The sequence below is a fragment of the Tauraco erythrolophus genome, chromosome 3 (assembly GCF_009769465.1).
Source record: "Tauraco erythrolophus isolate bTauEry1 chromosome 3, bTauEry1.pri, whole genome shotgun sequence".
NCBI lineage: Eukaryota > Metazoa > Chordata > Aves > Musophagiformes > Musophagidae > Tauraco > Tauraco erythrolophus.
Window position 1 is genome coordinate 67,893,307 of NC_141467.1, and position 18,931 is coordinate 67,912,237.

At 47.4% G+C, this 18,931-nt stretch overlaps 1 protein-coding gene across 1 annotated transcript in view; it reads right to left on the minus strand.

The window, feature by feature from the left end:
- SLCO5A1 (solute carrier organic anion transporter family member 5A1) overlaps window positions 1-15,979 on the minus strand; it is an 82,462-nt gene extending 66,483 nt beyond the window's left edge. Inside the window, exon 1 of the mRNA XM_086609376.1 lies at window positions 15,001-15,979. Within this exon, the coding sequence (XP_086465502.1) occupies window positions 15,001-15,979 (979 nt within the window). The remainder of the gene's footprint in view (window positions 1-15,000) is intronic.
- Window positions 15,980-18,931: the final 2,952 nt, after the last annotated feature.

The following is an 18,931-nucleotide window of genomic DNA, read 5'->3' on the forward strand; positions in this document are numbered from 1 at the left end:
CTACTTGAGGATATGGTTTAATGGGGATTAGGGATGGTTGGACTCGATGATCTCTAAGGTCTTTTCCAACCTAGAAATCTATGAATCTATGAATCTATGAAAAAGCTTTACAGATCAGATCCCACTGCCATTCAATATCAGGTGTACCTCATAATCTTCAGGGGGAATATGAATGTGCCATAGCTAGTTGTGCTTTATCAGCTCTTCCAGAAAGCTTTTCTGAATCTCATCTTCATTAGACACCAGACTTGAGAACCACAAGACCAAGGCAGCAGTAACCTATCATGACTCTGTCCTCTGTAAGCACAAAAGCATTAGTATTAATTAAACGCCTCCAGACCTTCCTTTCTGCTCTGACTGTGCTTGCTGCAGAGCTAATTGCTTCTCTTCTCCCAGCACACGCTTACCGTGCCTGCCCTGCTGCATAGCAGCCAACTTCATGTTTTCTAAATAGGATGAACAGCCTGCAGATAGTAACTCTGATTGCTTCAGATCTTTTCAGGCTGCCCTGTAAGACAGTCAAAATGTTTTATGCAGACTAAGTGATTGTACAGTTTTTTTCTTCATCTGAATTTTTCATATTAGGAAACGAGCTGAATTACAAAACTCAAAATCTCAGTGGCCTTTTTAAAGCAAGTACATCAATTAGAAAGATGAATAGAAAGGTCTTGATTGCAGCTGACATTATGATTGTGAAACATTAACATTTTCAGCTGGAGAGAAGGACTTAGTTAATATAAAGATTAAGAAGTACCAGGGAATCTAGGAGATACAAATGACAAAAATGTTTAGCAAAAAAACAGCTCTGAACTGATGACACTGACTTGTGCTCTATTATTACTTGCTTCACAATCCCACGTAAGAAGATTACTGTCTATTTTGGCACTATGTGTAACAAGAGCATACAGCACATCACCAAGGGGTTGTACAAAGAGGCTGCCTCTCGTATCATCACACCCACACATATATTCTTCAAGTCAAATCTCCCACATCAGAAAACCACCAGCTGTCAGTTCCCCCAGCTCCACACCATTTTGTTACTCAAGAAAATGAGGGGAGGGGGAAGCAAAAAAGTCAACAAGTCTTTTGCTTTTAATTTAACAGGAATGCAATACAGCCTAAATTAAGGGCAGAATTGCTGTATTATTTTTCAGTCCTCTGCATACAAAATAACCATGCTGCTCCTCACACTCCATATGCTGTTCAGTAGAAAAGCAGCAGGCAGCAGTCCTAAGAGCATCCAGGGACTCTATGACACAGTCACAAGGGTTACACTACCATCTCTTCTAAAGCTATGCTACTAATTCTTCTAATATCTCCAGACAGACCACGCGAACTGGGATTAATCCAGCACTAGAGGAGTTGCTTAGCCCAGCAGTTGTACGTTGGAGAAATCCTAATGCTCAGACCACAAAATAATCGATCTGAGCATCTTATTAAACTAGACAAGGGAAATTCACGACATTCCTAATACATACACCATTTTTTTCCCGTCAGGCACAAATCAAACAAAAAGCAGCTGACTCATAGTGTAGGATGCCTATCTGCTAATACAAACGTAATGGCTATCAAACTCTTCTACCACAACCATTCAGCAATCCTCTCACTGTCTAGACCATTTACATCCCCTACCACAGGAAAGTGGTCAACCTTCACCCAACAGTTGGTAAGCAACTTGGGCAGGCAATGAGATGTCATTTCTCACATACCCTGAAACTGTGACGTATGATAGATCCCTTCTTCAGCCTTTGCAATACTCAAGATATGCACAAATACACAGTACAACTCTGAGAATTAAAACATGAGGGTTTCTTTAAAGAAATGCACTGCATCAGACCCATGGTAAGTTCTTCTTTTTGTAGGATTTAAATTTGGAGTGCAGGGATGCAGGGGAATAAGGATGAAGAGAATCACAGAATCATAGAATCATAGAATTGCCCCGACCCACATGCAGGACCTTGCACTTGGCCTTGTTGAACTTCATGAGGTTCTCATGAAGGTTCTCTTCGGGGCAATCCCAAGCACAAGTACAGGCTGGGTGGAGAATGGATTGAGAGCAGCCCTGAGGAAAAGGACTTGGGAGTGCTGGTGGATGAGAAGCTCAACATGAGCCGGCAATGTGCGCTGGCAGCCCAGAAAGCCAATCGTACCCCAGGCTGCATCAAAAGAAGCGTGGCCAGCAGGTCAAGGGAGGTGATTCTGCCCCTCTACTCTACTCTCGTGAGATTCCACCTGGAATACTGCATTCAGCTCTGGGGTCCCCAACACAAGAAGGACATGGAGCTGCTGGAGCAGATCCAGAGGAGGGCCACGAAGATGATTCGAGGGCTGGAGCACCTCTGCTACGAAGACAGGCTGCGAGAGTTGAGGCTGTTCAGCCTGGAGAAGAGAAGGCTCCGGGGTGATCTTATAGCAGCTTTACAGTACTTAAAGGGGGCCTACAGGAAAGCTGGGGAGGGACTTTTTACAAGGGCGTGTAGTGATAGGACAGGGGCAATGGATTTAAACTGAAAGAGGGGAGATTTAGATTAGACATAAGGAAGAAATTTTTCACTCAAAGGGTGGTGAGGCACTGGAACAGGTTGCCCAGAGAAGTTGTGGATGCCCCATCCCTGGAAGTGTTCAAGGCCAGGTTGGATGAGGCTTTGGGCAACCTGGTGTAGTGGAGGGTTTCCCTGCCCATGGCAGGGGGGTTGGAATGATGATCTTTGAGGTCCCTTCCAACCCTAACCATTCTATGATTCTATGATTCTCACAGGCCCACCTCTCAAGCCTGTCAAGGTCCCTCTGGATGGAGAAGTTAATTACAGATACATCTGATCATAAGCAGCTCATTTTTACCTTATTCGAATACTTAAAATATCACTACTTCCCCAAAGGAGTAACAGCTGCTCTAATGACATCAGTGTAGGAACTCTTAAAATTATATTAGTTTGTATATTCCTCTATTTTCCTCTGGTAAATTGAATCCCTTATTCTTACTGTACGCTGAGAAGGCACATACGTACCAAAGGCTTCTGACTGACTAGATTTAAAAGCTCTTTCCAACTCCTTTCCCATTAGCTGGCTTGGTAAACGCTAGTCAAGCAGTTTTACCTCATTTCTTATAGAACGCTTATCTTCATTTAATTATCACAATGCATGGGTGAAGTAGCTTTACCCACTCTTTTTAGTTTGCCTTTCAAGGTGAAATGCCTCCCTGCTTACTGTCTGTGTCCTACTTGCTTCTTCTGAGTGTCCAAAGCTGGAGCTTATTGAATTTCTGGGTTATGAGTGTCCAAAGCTGGAGCTCCGGCTCCAAAAATCAATTCTAGCAAATATCAAGTAGGGCAAGGAGCAAAAGCTAATGAAGAAAGGTCTTTTTTTATACTTCTGCATAGGCTCAGGCACACAGGTACTCCCAAATGCAGAGAGTTCTTTTTTAGAAGTGCTCATCTTTCTTCTCCCAGAGCTTTTCCAGAAGTCATGGGAGTAAACATATGGATATCATTGCCTACTTTGCTTCTGCAATCAAAGGAATTCACACTGGCCAGCTATATCTTTGCCATTATGATCACTGTTCCATTAAAATATTCAATCACTGAGCTTCCACATACAAAGAGAATGCAATCACTACTTACAAACTATAATTTACAGTAGAGCTTTTCCTTCAAGCATCAATTCAGTCCTTAGCTCTGCCTTTGAAAAATTATTTATGGTATGGCATTACATTACAGTGATATAGTGCTGAGTTAGAGCCTATTTACTGTCCTTTTGTAATGGGACCCCCAGGTGTGGTAACAAACTGACGCCTACTTGCTTCAGACAACCCCAAAATCCCATTTCTGGCCCTTAGTCATGCTATTAGCAGAAGAAACATAGTCTTCTGAAATTCTTCCTTTAGGCCAATTATGTAACTGACCAAATAAATGTCTGAATTTGTGTGCAACGGCATTACCATATTGCAGACTCAAAAGCTCATGTCTTATTGTGGTGGGTTGAACCTGGCTGGATGTCAGGTGCCCACCAAAGCCGCTCTATCACTCCCCCTCCCAAGCTGGACAGGGGAGAGAAAATATAGCGAAAGGCTCATGGGTTGAGGTAAGGACAGGGAGAGATCATTCCAGCAATTACCATTAGCGGCAAAACAGACTCGACATTGGGAAATTAGTTTAATTTACTGCCAATCAAATCATCATAGGACAATGAGAAATCAAACCAAATCCTGAAAACAACTTACTTCCTGGGCTTAACTTTAACCTGAAATTCTCTACCTCCTCTCGCCAACAGCAGGAAGGGGAATGGGGGTTACAGTCAGTTTCTGCTGCTCCTTCCTCCTCATGGGAGGACTCCTCACACTCTTCCCCTGCTCCAACTTGGGTCTCTTCCACAGGGTGCAGTGCTTCACCAACAGACTACTCCAGCGTGGGTCCCTCATGAGGTCACAAGTCCTGCCAGCAAACCTGCTCCAGTGTGTGCTCCTCTCTCCATGGGGCCGCAGGTCCTGCCAGGAGCCTGCTCCAGCATGGGCTTCCCACAGCGTCACAACCTCCTTTGGGCATCCACCTGCTCCAGCGTGGGGTCCTCCATGGACTGCAAGTGGATATCTGCTCCACCATGGACCTCTATGAGCTGCAGAGGCACAGCCTGCCTCACCATGGTCTTCGCCACGAGCTGCAGGGGAATCTCGGCTCCAGCGCTTGGGGCACCTCTTGCCCCTCCTTCACTGACCTGGGTGGCTGCAGAGCTGTTTCTCTCACATATTCTCACTCCTCTCTCCTGCTGCAATTGCTGTTGTGCAGAAATTTTTCCTCCTTCTTAACTATGTTATCCCAGAGGTGCTACCATCATCGCTGATGGGCTTGGCCTTGGCCAGCAATGGGTCCATCCTGGAGCCGGCTGGCATTGGCTCTATCAGACATAGGGGAAGCTTCCAGCAGCTTCTCACAGAAGCCACTCGTGTAGCCCCGCCACTACCAAAACCTTTCCACAAAAACGCAATACAGTTATCTATATTCCCCCATGACTATAAAATTATCCTGATAGATCCCTCACTATTTCTGTCACTAAACAACTGCATTAAAACAAATTGATATAAATTGCCCATCATGTTTACAGAAATTATAGACTCTAATATTATGTAGTAGTCTTCTATAAACTTTAGTTTTTGAAATGGGTTATTACTGAAGATACTTATACTCCAGAAGGCTACACTCTCTATTAAACCTCCTTTTCACTCAGTGGGATGAAGTAACAAGTAGAAATGTAAATTCAGATTAAAAATCACCAAGAGGCAAAATACTTTGTTATCATATTTTCAACTCCAGCTACTGAAATGGCAGCGATCGACGGACAGCGTGGAGAGGCATGTCAGGCTAAAGCAGGAGATACTGTGCTGAGGGGAAGCAAAGCATGGGCAGAAGCAAAGCTTCTCTGTTCTCTCCATCTCCAAAGCTCCCCAGCCTTGCCAGAGACTTTCCTGGAGTCCACAGACACTTACAGCAGCATCTTCAGCCCTTCCCATGGACTCTATCTGGAACTGGCCCCAGCAGGCACCCACTGGCCCGGAGCCTTTCTGGCTCTGCCCTCCACCCCCTCAGACCACAACACAGAAGCGCACTGCTGGTCCCATGCCACTGGCACTAAACTTCCCCTTCTTCTTCATTTTCTTTGTTTTTTCTTCAACTGAAAAATCCCACCTAACCAGCATCACCAGGGTATTCTGCTCACGTATTTCACATGTTTTTCTGGGCCTGTGAGCTGATTCCTTTGGGACCTTTGTTGGAAAAGGCAGTGTTTTCAGTTGTCTTACACCTGGCAAAATCTACTGAGGCAGCAGCTCAGCTGAATATGGCAATTTCTCTTTAAGTACAGGGAAAGCTTAACACGCAGCAACATCAGATAATATCTTACGGAGTATTTCCTTTAGGTATTTTTAGACACAAATGAGGCTGGCTTAACACATTCTGCTTGAGTAATTACAGGTCAGCAGCTACCACAGCCTGCTCACAATTTTTTCACTATCTACTTTTGGTTTAGCTACAAAACCACATTTCTTAAAATGACTTCTGGGGAGGTCCAGTAATTAGATTTTAATCTAATCAGGGACTAGAGAAGTGAGAAGCAAGACGTGATTCAGAGCACTCAACTTCAGGAGCACACTGGCACCTTTGAGTGCCTACATGACACCTTAAGTCAAATGCTGCGAACAAACCTGTGATAAACACCGAGGTAAGCTACAACTCGAGTACGAAACAGTAAATACCATACTCTGATTAGCAAAGCATCTATCAGAATACACACTCAGGTAATATAGATTACCTGAAATATTTTGACTCTCAAGGATAGCTTAATTAATCCAGAAAGGAAAGGATAGAACCACAGGAGAATCTATCCAGGATCTACTTTTTATCAATTAGAAAAGGCTGATAGAAAATAGACAGATAAATATGGAAAGTAGTTGCTAATTTACAAAAGCTTATTAAATTCCAACAACTGAAGAACTGGTAGCTGGTTTCAGAGCAGCACTGGATTTTAAGAAAGTCAATGCTGAGACACTCTCCAAGCTTTCACTCTAATCCTGTAAGCACCAGAGATAAAAGCAAAGGGTAAATGTCAGATGGAGGCCCCACTGTCCATGGTGCAATGTGAAGAAAGTGTTAACATCAATATATGCAAGTAAAAAAAATGCAAGCACCCAAAAAATAACCCAGCAAGCTAATGAAAAGAAAGCAAGCTGCTGAAAAAGAACCTGTATTGAAAATGGATAAGAGAATTAAAGAGGAACAGCACAGGAGCATACGATTAGTGGACAAGCAGTGCTATTTCGCAACTATTTTATGTGATACAGTTCAAGTTTATTTCCTTTGAATAATTTTTGTATTCACTTGTTCAAACTGCAAGTAAAAATATACTTTTTTTTTTTTGCAACTACATCTCCTCCAAATTCACCATTAGACTATTTAAAATGTAATTCATACCAGAGTACAATGCTTTTCACTGGTGCAATGTGACTTTGCTGCCAAGTAAGCTGTTTACCTAAATGAGAATTACTGCTTTCAGATTATCAGGTGTAACAGTAGCATAAAATAGCACTTGAGTTTCTGTGCTCACACTACTGGATTTCTCAAGAACAAATTCACTGTGGCAGTAAAGAAGGATGGAGGAAAAGAAAGAGGAAATATTACAGAATCATAGAATGGTTTGGGTTGGAAGGGACCTTAAAGATCATCTAGTTCCAACCCCTCTGCCATGGGCAGGGACACCGTCCACTAGATCATGTTGCTCAAAGTCCCATCCAACCTGGCCTTGAACACCTCCAGAGATGGGGCATCCACAACTTCTCTGGGCAACCTGATCCAGTGTTTCACTTCCCTCATAGTGAAGAATTTCTTCCTAATACCTAACCTAAATCTACCCTCTGTCTGGGTATATCTGTGTTCTTTAGCTCTCCCATTATTGCCATGCAGTGTGTCTGAATTTCTGGCCTTGTGACAGCACAGGAGACACCCAAATTCCCAACTGCTCAGCAGCAAAGCAAGACACAGCCCATACTTCTCCATGCTGCTGGACGCTGACATACTCTTTCCTATCATGGGAAATGTCATATTTTTTTCTGGGCACTTGGAAAGACTTGGTGTACTGATCTGGCTGACTCAAATGAAACTAGCTTGCATCACACTGCAGAGTTCTCTGCTGTCATAACTTCACTAGTTCCAGTTCAGAAAGTTCAGCTGAGCCATGGTAAAAGCACTGCGGTGCTTAAATAAAAGCATGGACACCAGGACTCGGAAGGCCAACAGAGTTGTTTGCTCCTTGTGCAGAGCCCTCACTTCTAGAGGTTCCCCAAGGAAAACGTTTCCCTCTTTGGACTGTGCTGCTTTAGTGCCTTCAGATTACAGCCCTAACAACCCCCAGCATCCCCCATAGCTGCTCAGGGGGGTTTGCAGAGGCACCCTTGGACTTGGGAGCTGACATTTTGACAGCTCTGGCGATGATTCACGGGAAGGCAGGTGATGGGCTTGCTCTGCCATCAGAGTCCACGTGATACCGTCCCATCCATCAGCAGCAGGAGACAGAGCTAACGCGTACTTTGACCCCTACGGTCAACAGAAGCAACAACTGCCAGAGGGGACCAGTTGAAGTATGTACCATTTTTACATGGTAACTTCTCAACTGTTTTCAAAAGAAACAGGAAACGCATATAAAAACAACGAAAACCGAGCTCATGCTTCCCAAGTAATAAAGGTTTTAAAAGTGCCATCAGGATGAAAAAGACTTAAAAGAGGATTAAAAAGAGAGCATGAGACTAAAGAGTCTAAAATGATTGAGTTACTTCTCTGCTCTTTTAAAATCCATAGATGAAATCTGTTCACCTACTTTAAAAATCAGAATTTTAAGATGCTGCCCTTTAGGATGAAACAGCAGGTCGAGCCTCGTTTACATAATTGCCTGTGCAGCCAAGACAGAAACCTATATATCTTTGAACGATGGTAGGGAGAAATCAGGTCTGCTCTCTTTTGACTGCAGGAGCACTTTCACAGCAATTAAGTCCGCCCAGGTGAGGCAGCCACTGAATGAGGGTTAAGAGAAAATGCATGAAACACAAAGCATCTCTGATTCACTTGCAACAGGAGTAGTTATGGTGACTCTTTACAAAACAGTCAGGGTATCTTGCAGTCAGCTGGAGTTTCCAGCCCCAGGGTAACCAGACACTAGATCCCAAGCCTTCAGTTCCTGGGAGAAGGTACAAACAAGCTCTTACTTAAAGGCCACTTTCACGTCTAAGTTTCCATGCTTCTCTGGGGACAGTGGCAGGTTCAGATGCTTGTCTGCCCACACCAGCCCTGCAGCATAGCTGGCCAGAGAAGAAAGGATCTGCTCTCCAGAAAAACAGCATTCCCAAGCTCAAGCAGGTGAAAAGGTCACTTTTGCCCTCAGAAACAAAATGTGAAGTATTTTGACAAACACTAAGCAAGGAAAACAACTGGGCCTGGGACCTCAGTGAGTTTCAGAGCCCTGGATCCCATCCAGTTTTTCTCCTTTAATATCAAAGGAAAGAGACAATCAGGGCAGTATGTGCCTAAGCCTCTTCTTGCTTCTGAGAAGGGCGAACCACGTTTTGCCAGTCACTTCAAATGACACTTTGTCAATACAACTGCTTGTGAACGATGACATAGCTACTGGCAAGGACACAACGGGAGAGATCCAGAAAGCATCCCTCAGGGACATGGCACTGGCAGGGCAAGTTAAGGTATATCACTCACGACGTTAAATCCCGCAGGCAAAAATCTTCAGAGGAAAGGCTGCCCTCACCTTTCATTGAACTCAGTGTATGCACACACCGCTTACACCGACACAGAAACCCAGATTCTCTAAATGCCTAAGAAAACGATATCTAGGATTATACTATGGAAAAAAAGATGTATCAGTCCACCTATGGAGCAGGAGACTAAATTGGAGAAGGAAAGTAAAATTTATCTTTGTATTTCCTGAGTTATAGGAAAGGGCAATAAAACTGTATAGTGCTACTTTAAATACTTATTAGCAACCGTGCCTGCTGCCTGATCAGCATTTTAACAAAAAAGATGTTACAGAAATGCCAGAGAAGCACAATACTGAACCCTCTGTGTGCTAAATCATCTGTGTTGGAAAACAGCACAATCCATACGCATAGACAGACCCAAAGTTGCTTAACCTGCATCCCGAGATGCTCCCTACTCCCAGCCAACAGCACAGTGCACTCAGCCCAGCTAGCTCTGCCCAGCCGAGCGTGCAAACAAAGCAAACACGTGTTTGTACAAAAGACTGCTGATGGGCCAACTCTGGGTGTCAGCCTACGGATAAACCAAGATGTGGCTTTCACTCAGATAAACTAAAATCCTGTGTTTGAGGAATAAGCTCAGCACGTTGCTCTTTTACAAGGGAAAGACAGCAAGCAACAAAAAATGCTGCTAAACATTTTTTCCAAGTTCAGCTTCAATGCCCTCTTGCTTCAATTTTTGATTCATAATATCCTGCCTCCTCACGGGCATTTTGTAAAAATAGATGTACTATGTCTGTAGGGTTTACCGACTACAGGGATCAATGCTGAGAAAGCCCTGCAGGAAACTAGCCTTTTTGGATATCAGGTAGCAGGAAGCATATTCAATGTCAACCACAAGCAGTCATAGGCTGAATGATGACAATAAAATGAAATGCTGGTCAGCCGTTTCATTGCTTCCAGACGGGTCCCTCCTGTTCAGCTAGAAAGTTGATCCTGCCTTGGAAAACCTCAGTGATCTTGCAGTGTACAGAGAGAGGACCCGATGCCTTCGGCAGGCTCCAGCTCCTGTTCTCCAGTGGCATCCGTAACCCCAGAAGTGGCCAGACCAAAACGAATCAATCAAACCAGCACAAAAACCCAGTGCTTCCCGTGTCAACATCCAGGCAACGGCATGCTATGGAGGCTCAGCTCACTCGGAAGCTGGACTCTGCTCCAGGACCCAGCGGGCAGAAGTGGTGAGTTTCTGATGGAGTACGTGAAGCTACTCCTGCTGCCCTCTCCTTTCAAGTGGGACATCAATATAAGGGCAGATTTAACTAGAAATACAATCAACACACATACAGGCTTTGGGGAAGTCTGTAAAAGACATGAGGGGTACACGGAGCACTCAGCTGCAAAACATTGGTAAGAAGGTGATTTCCAAATAGAATATAGTCACAGTGAAATGGTTTACCTAATGCTGGAAACAGCAACCCACAAATGATCCTCATTAAAACAAAGCCAGAGTTCAAAATATTTTTTAAACTAGTCTAAATATTTACTCTTTTTCCAGGTTAGGAAAGGATTTTACTTCCCTGGCTCTGTACCAACCCCATTTACACAGGTTTATCCAATTTTTCAGCTCTTATCTCCTAAAAGCTTTATCTTTGCTTTTTGTAATTACGGTTTGTTCCCAAAACTATGGAAAGCCTGCACAAAATTACAGTGGCTTAGACCCTTTTCTCATATCATATCCTAACCAGCCTATAGCATTCTGGAAACTGAAAATAAAACATCCTTAGCACAATGACTCCTTCACCCACTAGTCATTTTTGGGGGTACTGGTGAAAGCCATTTCTGAATGCTCAAGTATTTTCATTAATGCAATATTTCTGTAAGACCTAATATTGTATTTCTACACGTGGATTTTCAAAGTAAATTCGTTTTTTATTACAATGCCCACTTGCTAAAGAAGCAAAATATTTAAAAATTACTCAGGCAGTGTAATGCCACTAATAAACCTTCCTTTTCCAAATGCCAAGTTAATTTTAAGGAACTGCTCTTAAAATTCATGATACAATCACAAGGTAAACTCACGTTCAAGACAAACTATTGGATCCCTACAAAAAAACACACTATGTTTAGAAAAAACACATTACATTTACGTCAAGTGCTAGAATTTGACAAGTAGCAAAACCACCATCAAGAGTACAAAAAGGATTTAAGTCCAGTTTGACTCCAAATTAAATTGCAATTAATTAAATTAATGAATTTATTAAAAAGGAGAACCTGCACACATCAGGCAGCTCACAACAGACATGCTGCCCAGCGTACAGCCGAGCACAGAAGGGACAGACTTTAGGAGCAGACAAAGACAACTTAGTGATTGCCCAGTTTTTACAGAAAGTGTGTAACTTCCATTTTGGATTATCTGTGATTAAGGGAGTCGGTTCTTATATTTCCTAGGCACCTGTTACAATCACAACTTGTTTCCAAGCCTCATGTCATACATTTTCTCAAAGTTAGCATCAGGGCATCAAAGCACCGCCAGGTTTAAGGGACGAGAGGACCCGGAGGCAGCACTGCCTCCACAAGGAAGAAACATCCCACAGAAAGAGTGAGCTCGCACATCACTATGCAGGCAGCCCAAATACACGTTCCTGCTTGGGTGTCTTTGTCCTACTAAAAGCGACATACCACCTTGCAAACTGGCGCCGTGCCACCCTGACAGATGGACTTAAGTGTAGGCAGCCAAGAGACTATGTGTAAGCATCAAATATGTTTTTTGAGAGCAGGACTTCCAGCCAGGAATGTCAAAACAGCTGTCCACGTTGAGCTTGCATGCCTACACTTAAGAGGATATGCTATTGCCACTCGAGCCCTGAGCTGGATTAACTTGGAAAATAAATAAAATAGCTTCCACAGCCACATAAGGTGAGTTTTTGCAGAATCAGGATTAGTAATACTCAGGGGGGCTTTACTGACCTACAATTAGTGGGTGCACTCTCAGGGCAGAAGAGCTCTTCAGTTCTGCAGCTCGGTGGAACTTATATCCTGTGCATGCTTGTAAACAAATATTTCTCATCTGAACCATCTTTACATATGTTACATTTCTTTGGGGAAAAAAAAAAACAACATAGAATGCAATACCAACATGATTATGAACAAACATGTTAGTGACCTTCCCCTTTATGTTAGAGGATACTTTTTTTTTTAACTAACTGTCCTCACTCAGACACATGTATCTGTATGACTTGGACCTGTTTCACCAGGCTTTCTTCTCTTTTCAAAACCTCTCAACTCTCATGGCCTACTCCAGGACTTTGTTATCTCATGCCTTCATACGCACATACATTTTACATTTTGACATCATTTGCATAACTTGCCCCAGTAACAAAATCATACTGCCTTGAGAAACAGGCATTGCGTAACACAAGCTGTGTGGTGGCTGGCCTGCAGAGCCATGCCCTGGCCACCTATAGCTCATCCCCGCACCCGGCTGGGCTGCCCACCACCGACAAATCCCTCTCTTCGAGGACATGAAACATTCCAGACCTCTGGGAAACTCCAAAAACTATGTTTGCTCACATTAATGTACCAAACAATGCTCTTTTTACCACTGAACTAAGTTTTTACCCCTCAAAAAGTCATTGGCATAAGTCTAAAGAGAGGTAAACTCTCAAACCTGAACAAGTAAAAAGTTTCCTCAGAATTTCACACTATTTAAAAAACATAACATCACAATTTCCAACAGCAAGCAACATTGCTTCTAGCCCTGAGCAGCTTAAAGACTGAAAGCAGGTGATGGTACATTTTACTCAATGTTTAAACATGCTTTGTGTTCATTTTCATTCTTCTCCCTGTGGACACAATCAGATCACAGGCATAAATTTTTCAGGTACACTGTAGCTGGGTACCTTGTCTCTACTCTTCCGAATTGCTACACAGGAACTTCAACTCTACGAGGATATTCCCAGTATAGATCAAAGCTGCCTTCAGTGCCTGGCGACAGGGTCACACATAGTCTCCCAACAGCTGCTGGTGTCTTTTACCTTTGTTAACTTCAAGGCTGATCTTTGCAGCAATTAAAAGTTACCTGAGTCACTTTATCATAATTTCCTGTGCTAGAAGCGTTCCAGTCAGTGGCAGGCATCGTTTCTCCTGAACAGTGAGGATTTCCGGCCATTGACCTTGCTTCTCCCTTCGATGAAGACTTTATTCCTCCTCTTGCACTGTTCATCTCTTTTAATCTTCATTCCTCCTCTACAGCCTTTCCACCTCCTTTTTTTTCTGTGTTTTTTGAGGACTCTATGAAATCATGTTAGCAAAAGTTTCAGCTCCTCTCTGCCACTCCAGATGCACTTACTAACCTCAGACAACAAGATGCTTTGCTTTTTTATACTGCAAATAAAGTTGATCCCCCATTAATGTAAATTTCCATACCAGTTTACCTTTCTCAGAGGGGAGGGAGAGAGGGAAAATGCTTTGTCATATATTTCATCAGGCAGACTAGCAATGCTGTGAAAACAATCTAAACAAATGCACATAATACCTCCCCCTGCTTCCGAAAACCCACCGTGCCTCAAGCTTTCTCAAGACACTGCACATAGACTGTGCACAGCTCTAAAACAGTTCAGGGAACAGTCAAATTGCCAAGAACAGGTCAAAAGGAATAAAAATACTGATCCAAATCACTACTTTTGCTTAATAAAGTAATTACACACACCCCTTGAGTGTATGCCTTTCTTGCATGTCTATTTTAAATGGAATGATTATCTCCACGGTTATCGTAAAGACGAAGTAAATTGAACTGCAAATGGTAATGCTGAGCATCCAAAACCCCTTGGCAGCTCTCTCAGCCCCGTAAGTGCCTCTCCTTATTTGAAAAGAATTCGAAGGAGTATGTGAGGTTTGTTTCTTACAGAATCATCATGTAAGCTACTAACGCAGAGTCAGAGAACAGTCAATCTTCTTATGCATTACACAAACTATCAAAAATGTATGATGTTTGCTACATTCAAACTCCCAAAAAGTGTAGAACCCAGTTAGCTGAGAAATCCCTTTCTCCTGTCGTAATAACTATCAGGAAGACCCGTCTGTACCTGCCAAAAGCGACGTGCCAGATCGGACTCTCATTTTGTTGCGTTCCCTGAGCTCCCGTAACAGAGCTCTTAACCCTGCAGGTTTTACTTGCTGTCTTATCAATGTTTTTTTAACCCATTCTGAGTTGCCAGATGATTTATCGATGCCAGCCAAAATTCATTGCTAGTTAAAGTTAAATGAGTGCCGGAAAAGTTAAAACGAAGCATGCCAAAATCTCTCGAAGTGCTTATAAAACATTAACACTACAGATAGAGACTCTAAGCTGAAGGCATGCTGGCCAAACCTTAGAAATATATAGCTTCTGTATTAGTGGCACGGCAAACTTTAGGAATGCTTTCTGAAAAAGCCACCAGCTAATGCCAAGTGCTGAAAAGCGTTAAGAGAAGCTGACCTTCTCTGCTGTCCCGTTCCCTACGTGGGGGGGGTGTAGTACAGCCACTTTTACAGACACCACCTTAGCTTCACCTGTTACTGCTGTTCACCACTCCGCAAGAAACAGAGAAAAAACATTTTAAAATGGGAAAGCATAGCCATTTTCCTTCAAAAGTTCACTTTGGAAGGAAAGCTTAGCACAGATGCAATTGAGAAGTAACAGGGCTGAAGTACCTGTAACCGATCCCTCAGAGAGAATTGGGGTTCAGCCCTTAAAGCACCCTGGTATGTAGATGCCTTACCTAGGTAAAGCGAGGCGTTTTCTTTCTTGACATTGTCATCTAGGTAGGTTGGTCCCAAGGTATAGATGGGTGTCGAGCCCATGCCAATGAGGATTTGGGCACAAATGAATAAAGCTACATAGAGAGAGTGGTCGTTTCCACCCGAGTCCTTGACACAGGCCGGCGAGTCCCACTGCTCTTTGGCGGTGCCATTCCCAGTCACGCACAAGCCCTCGTTACTGATGGAGGAGTTCAATTCCTGGATCTGGTACGGCGGGGAGATGAAATGAGGTAAGGAGAAGAGCGCAGCCCCCAGGGCAATGAAAAACCCCCCTACGGCCAGCCAGAGCGGCCTCCGTCCACGCCCCCCGAAGTAGCTGATGAAGACCACCACCACCAGGCTCCCGATGTCGAAGCAGCTGACCAGCAGCCCCGACTCCGAGCTCTTGAGGCTGTATCTCCGCTCGATGGTGGTGATGACGCTGCTCAGGTAGCCGGAGACCATGAGGGACTGGATGAAGGTCAGGAAGCACATGCACACCAAGAAGAAGCGCGAGTCCGCCAGCACGGCCCGCAGGCACGCTCTGCCCGGGGGACCCGCCAGCAGCACCGCCGGCGGCGGCAGCGGCAGCGGGGGGGCCGGGGATACCCCTTGGCCGGGCGCCTCCGCCTGGCCGCGCTCCGTCCTCCGGGGAAAGCTCCTGCTGCCGCCGGAGGCGAGAGGGAGCCGGGCAGCCCCGGCTGCGGCGGCGGCGGCGCCTCGGCCTCGTCCGTCCTCGGGAGCCGGCCCCGCGGCGGGGCTCGGCGGGGCGCCGCCGCCGCTGCCGCCGCCCCCCCCGGCCGCCAGGGGGGAGCCGAGCGCGGCCCCGCGGCCCCGCGGCGCCGCCCCGCCGAGCGCGGGCAGGCTGCGGCACCGCGGCGCCTCCGCCCGGCCCCCCGCCGCCGCCGCCGGCCACTCCGCCCCGGGACACCGCTGCGCCGGGGTCCCCGCCGAGGCCATGCTGGGTCCGGCCGCGGCCTCAGAGGAGCCCGGCCGCCTCCATCGCCGCCGTGCGTCGAGCGCGCGGAGGGGCCCGGCGGGAGCGCAGCATAGCGGGGAGGGGAGGAGGGAGGGGAGGGGGGTGGCCCTAGCCGCGGCCGCCGGCCGCCCCGCCGCACGTGTCAGCCAAAGTCCTTTGTGGCTCCATCCTCCCTCAGTCTCGCTCAAGGGGCCGCCCGCCCGCCGGGACTCCCCGGCTGACGGCGGCTCCTGCTCCCCACCGCCGCATGCCCGCGGCGCCGCGCTCAGCAGCCGCCCGCCGGGGCTCCGCGGCCAAGCCGGCCGCCGGCGGGGAGCGCCGCCCGCCGCCGCTGCTGCCGCCGCTCCGCCGCCCGCATCCTCCTCTCTCCGCGCCGCCGACGCCGGTGACAGAGCTCCGGGGGGTTGCTGCCAATCTGCGGGGCGGAGAGCAAGCACGGGAGGTCAGCGGCGCCGGCCCCAGCGCACCCTTCCCCGCCACCCCGGCCTCTGCCCGCCCGACCCCGGGATCTGCCTTGAGCTCCGGGGAGCGCCCGCCGCCTTCACGAAGGGGCAGGGCCGCGGGATCGCCCCGGGGACCGCGTCCTTGGGGACAGCAGACGGATTTACATAAGAGCAGGGGCGGACACACGCGTCCCTGGGCCTCGGTCAGAGCGCGACCCTTTCATTTGGCGCCGGATGCGACAGGCAAAGGTCGCCGTGCCAAGCCTTTTATTTTCCAGCCTAAAAATAAACACGCTGAAATAAACACTCCGCTACAACTCGGCGGCCCGGTGAGCGGCAGCGGGCGGAGGAGAGGGGAACAAAGCCGATGCCGGGGCAAGCGGCGGCGGACACGCCGGGAGCCGGCACTCCGGCGCCGACCTCGTCGCCCTAGTTCGCCCGGGTGTCCCCCGTGCCCGCGGACACGCGGGACCGCCGAGCGATGAGCGATGCCCAGCCCTGCCTACCCCGGCAGCGAAACCTGCCTTTCGCCTCCTTTGTCCACTTTTGTCTCCCCGCCGCCGCCTGCTCGGGGGGGGCCGCGCGGAGAGGCGGGCGAGCGGGCGGGGGAGGTAGCGACAGCCCGGGCCACCGCGCCCCGCCGGCGGTTCTCCCCCCACCCCCGGAGGGCGGGCAGCGGGCAGGGCGAGGGACCCGGCGGGGCGCACCGGGCTCCCTCCTCCCGTCCGCCGCGGAGAAGAAAGACGGGGCTACTCACCGTGCTTGCAGCGAGCGCGGGGGGAGTTGCCCGCAGCCGAGCGGCGGAGCCCGGCGCCCCCGCCCCGCCTGTCACCTAACGCCCGGTCCCCCGTCGGCCGCCTCCGCCTCCCCGGGCGGCGCGGCGGAGCGCAGGCGCGCCCGCCGCCGCCCTCCGCCGCCTGCGGGCCGGGTCGCAGCCGGGGCGGGCGATGCCGCCTGGGACTCGCGGACACTCCGATCTCCTCTCGCCGCCGCGCAAAGAGCGGCTCCCGGGGCTCCAGCGTCCTGCACCGAGAGGGCAGAGCGGCAGCCCGCGATAAACCGAGTTACGGCCCCTCGCAAGAGTTCACGGAGCCCCTGCGGGAGGGTGAGCCCGGCGGCGGGGCAGGCCTTGCCAGGGGCTGGCCGGTGCCCGTGCTCTCCGCCGGAGCTGCCGAGTGCTGCGACTTCGCGCCCGTGGCCGAGGAAGTGAGCGGAGCGCCCCGCCGCGTGTAGGCACGGTTGTCAGCCCCGAGGGCGCTCCGCGGTGTCGCACCGGGTTTTTGTAAAAGGGAATGAAATATTCGGAAGGCGAGACCTGAGTTACAGCGTCTGCTGAAAAGGGAGGAGAAAGAACAAAGGGATAGTTCATTACTTACTTACTTACTTACTTAGGAAAATAGAAAGCCGGGTCACCTGATGATCGGTTTTGTCCAGGCTCTTGTCTCCACCGTGAGCCATCTCCAGAAGTGAGAAACGTGCACAAAACCTGGGAAAAGTAGTTTGGAGGTTCCTCCTCACAGAGATTCTTAATCCTCTTTTCTCAGTTTCTGTAGTGTCTTGGACGCGCACTGGTTTGTTTTCCTCTCAAGTGTCTGGTTTTAGTGCCATATTACTAAGGTAAGTCTAGATAGTCCTGGAAATTACTACGTTTGTTGTGCTTTGGTAGAGGGCAAACTCATGAGGTATTCCTCTTTTTGCCATAAGTTTTACCATAAAATAATATGGAAGAAATACACTGAAGACATAATATCCTACTCATTTCTGAATAGCCAGTGCTTTTCTGGCAGGATAGAGGATTTACCTTTGATGTTTCCCGTCCTTTTAAAAGAAAAAAAAAAGTTTGACTGACTCATCACATTTGTTTACTTATTTATAATCTTGATCGATAAGATAGTTTCATAGGATACCATTTCTAAGTTTTATCAAGCTTGTGCTTGATACTTCTTTGTACTTGCTTAACACTCAAACAGCTCAACTCAACATAGCCAAAACAATACTTTTTTTTCCCTTGGTTTTCACCACATATCTACTGTTGATAAGGTACCCCAAGTTCAGTGGTTGACTCGGCCTGTAGTTTTAGTGTTCTCTTTGATTCAGACAGGTTTTCAAGGATCCTTGAAAAACTCATCTCGATGATTCTCCATCTCAACAATTCTTTCTACATAAGGTCCCTGACATGATTTCTTCTATCTCATCATCCCACAGCTTGTTTTTACTGCAGTTCCTCTCTTCTTTTTCTTCCTCTTCCACTGTCAGCCCCTCATGGCCACAGCTTCCTTTGCACCGGCTCTGGTGGTCAGCTGAACCCTCAGTGAGCTTATTCAGCTCACTCAGGCAGCAGGAAACCAACCCAAGGGAAAGAAAAAATTTTTGCTGGTTTTATGAACTTGATCACTTCACCAAGGGTGGGAACACAAGAGCTTGCAAAAAAAAAAAAAGGAAGGAAGAAAGAAAGCTCATGGGGAAATAAGGAAAGAGGATATCCCATTT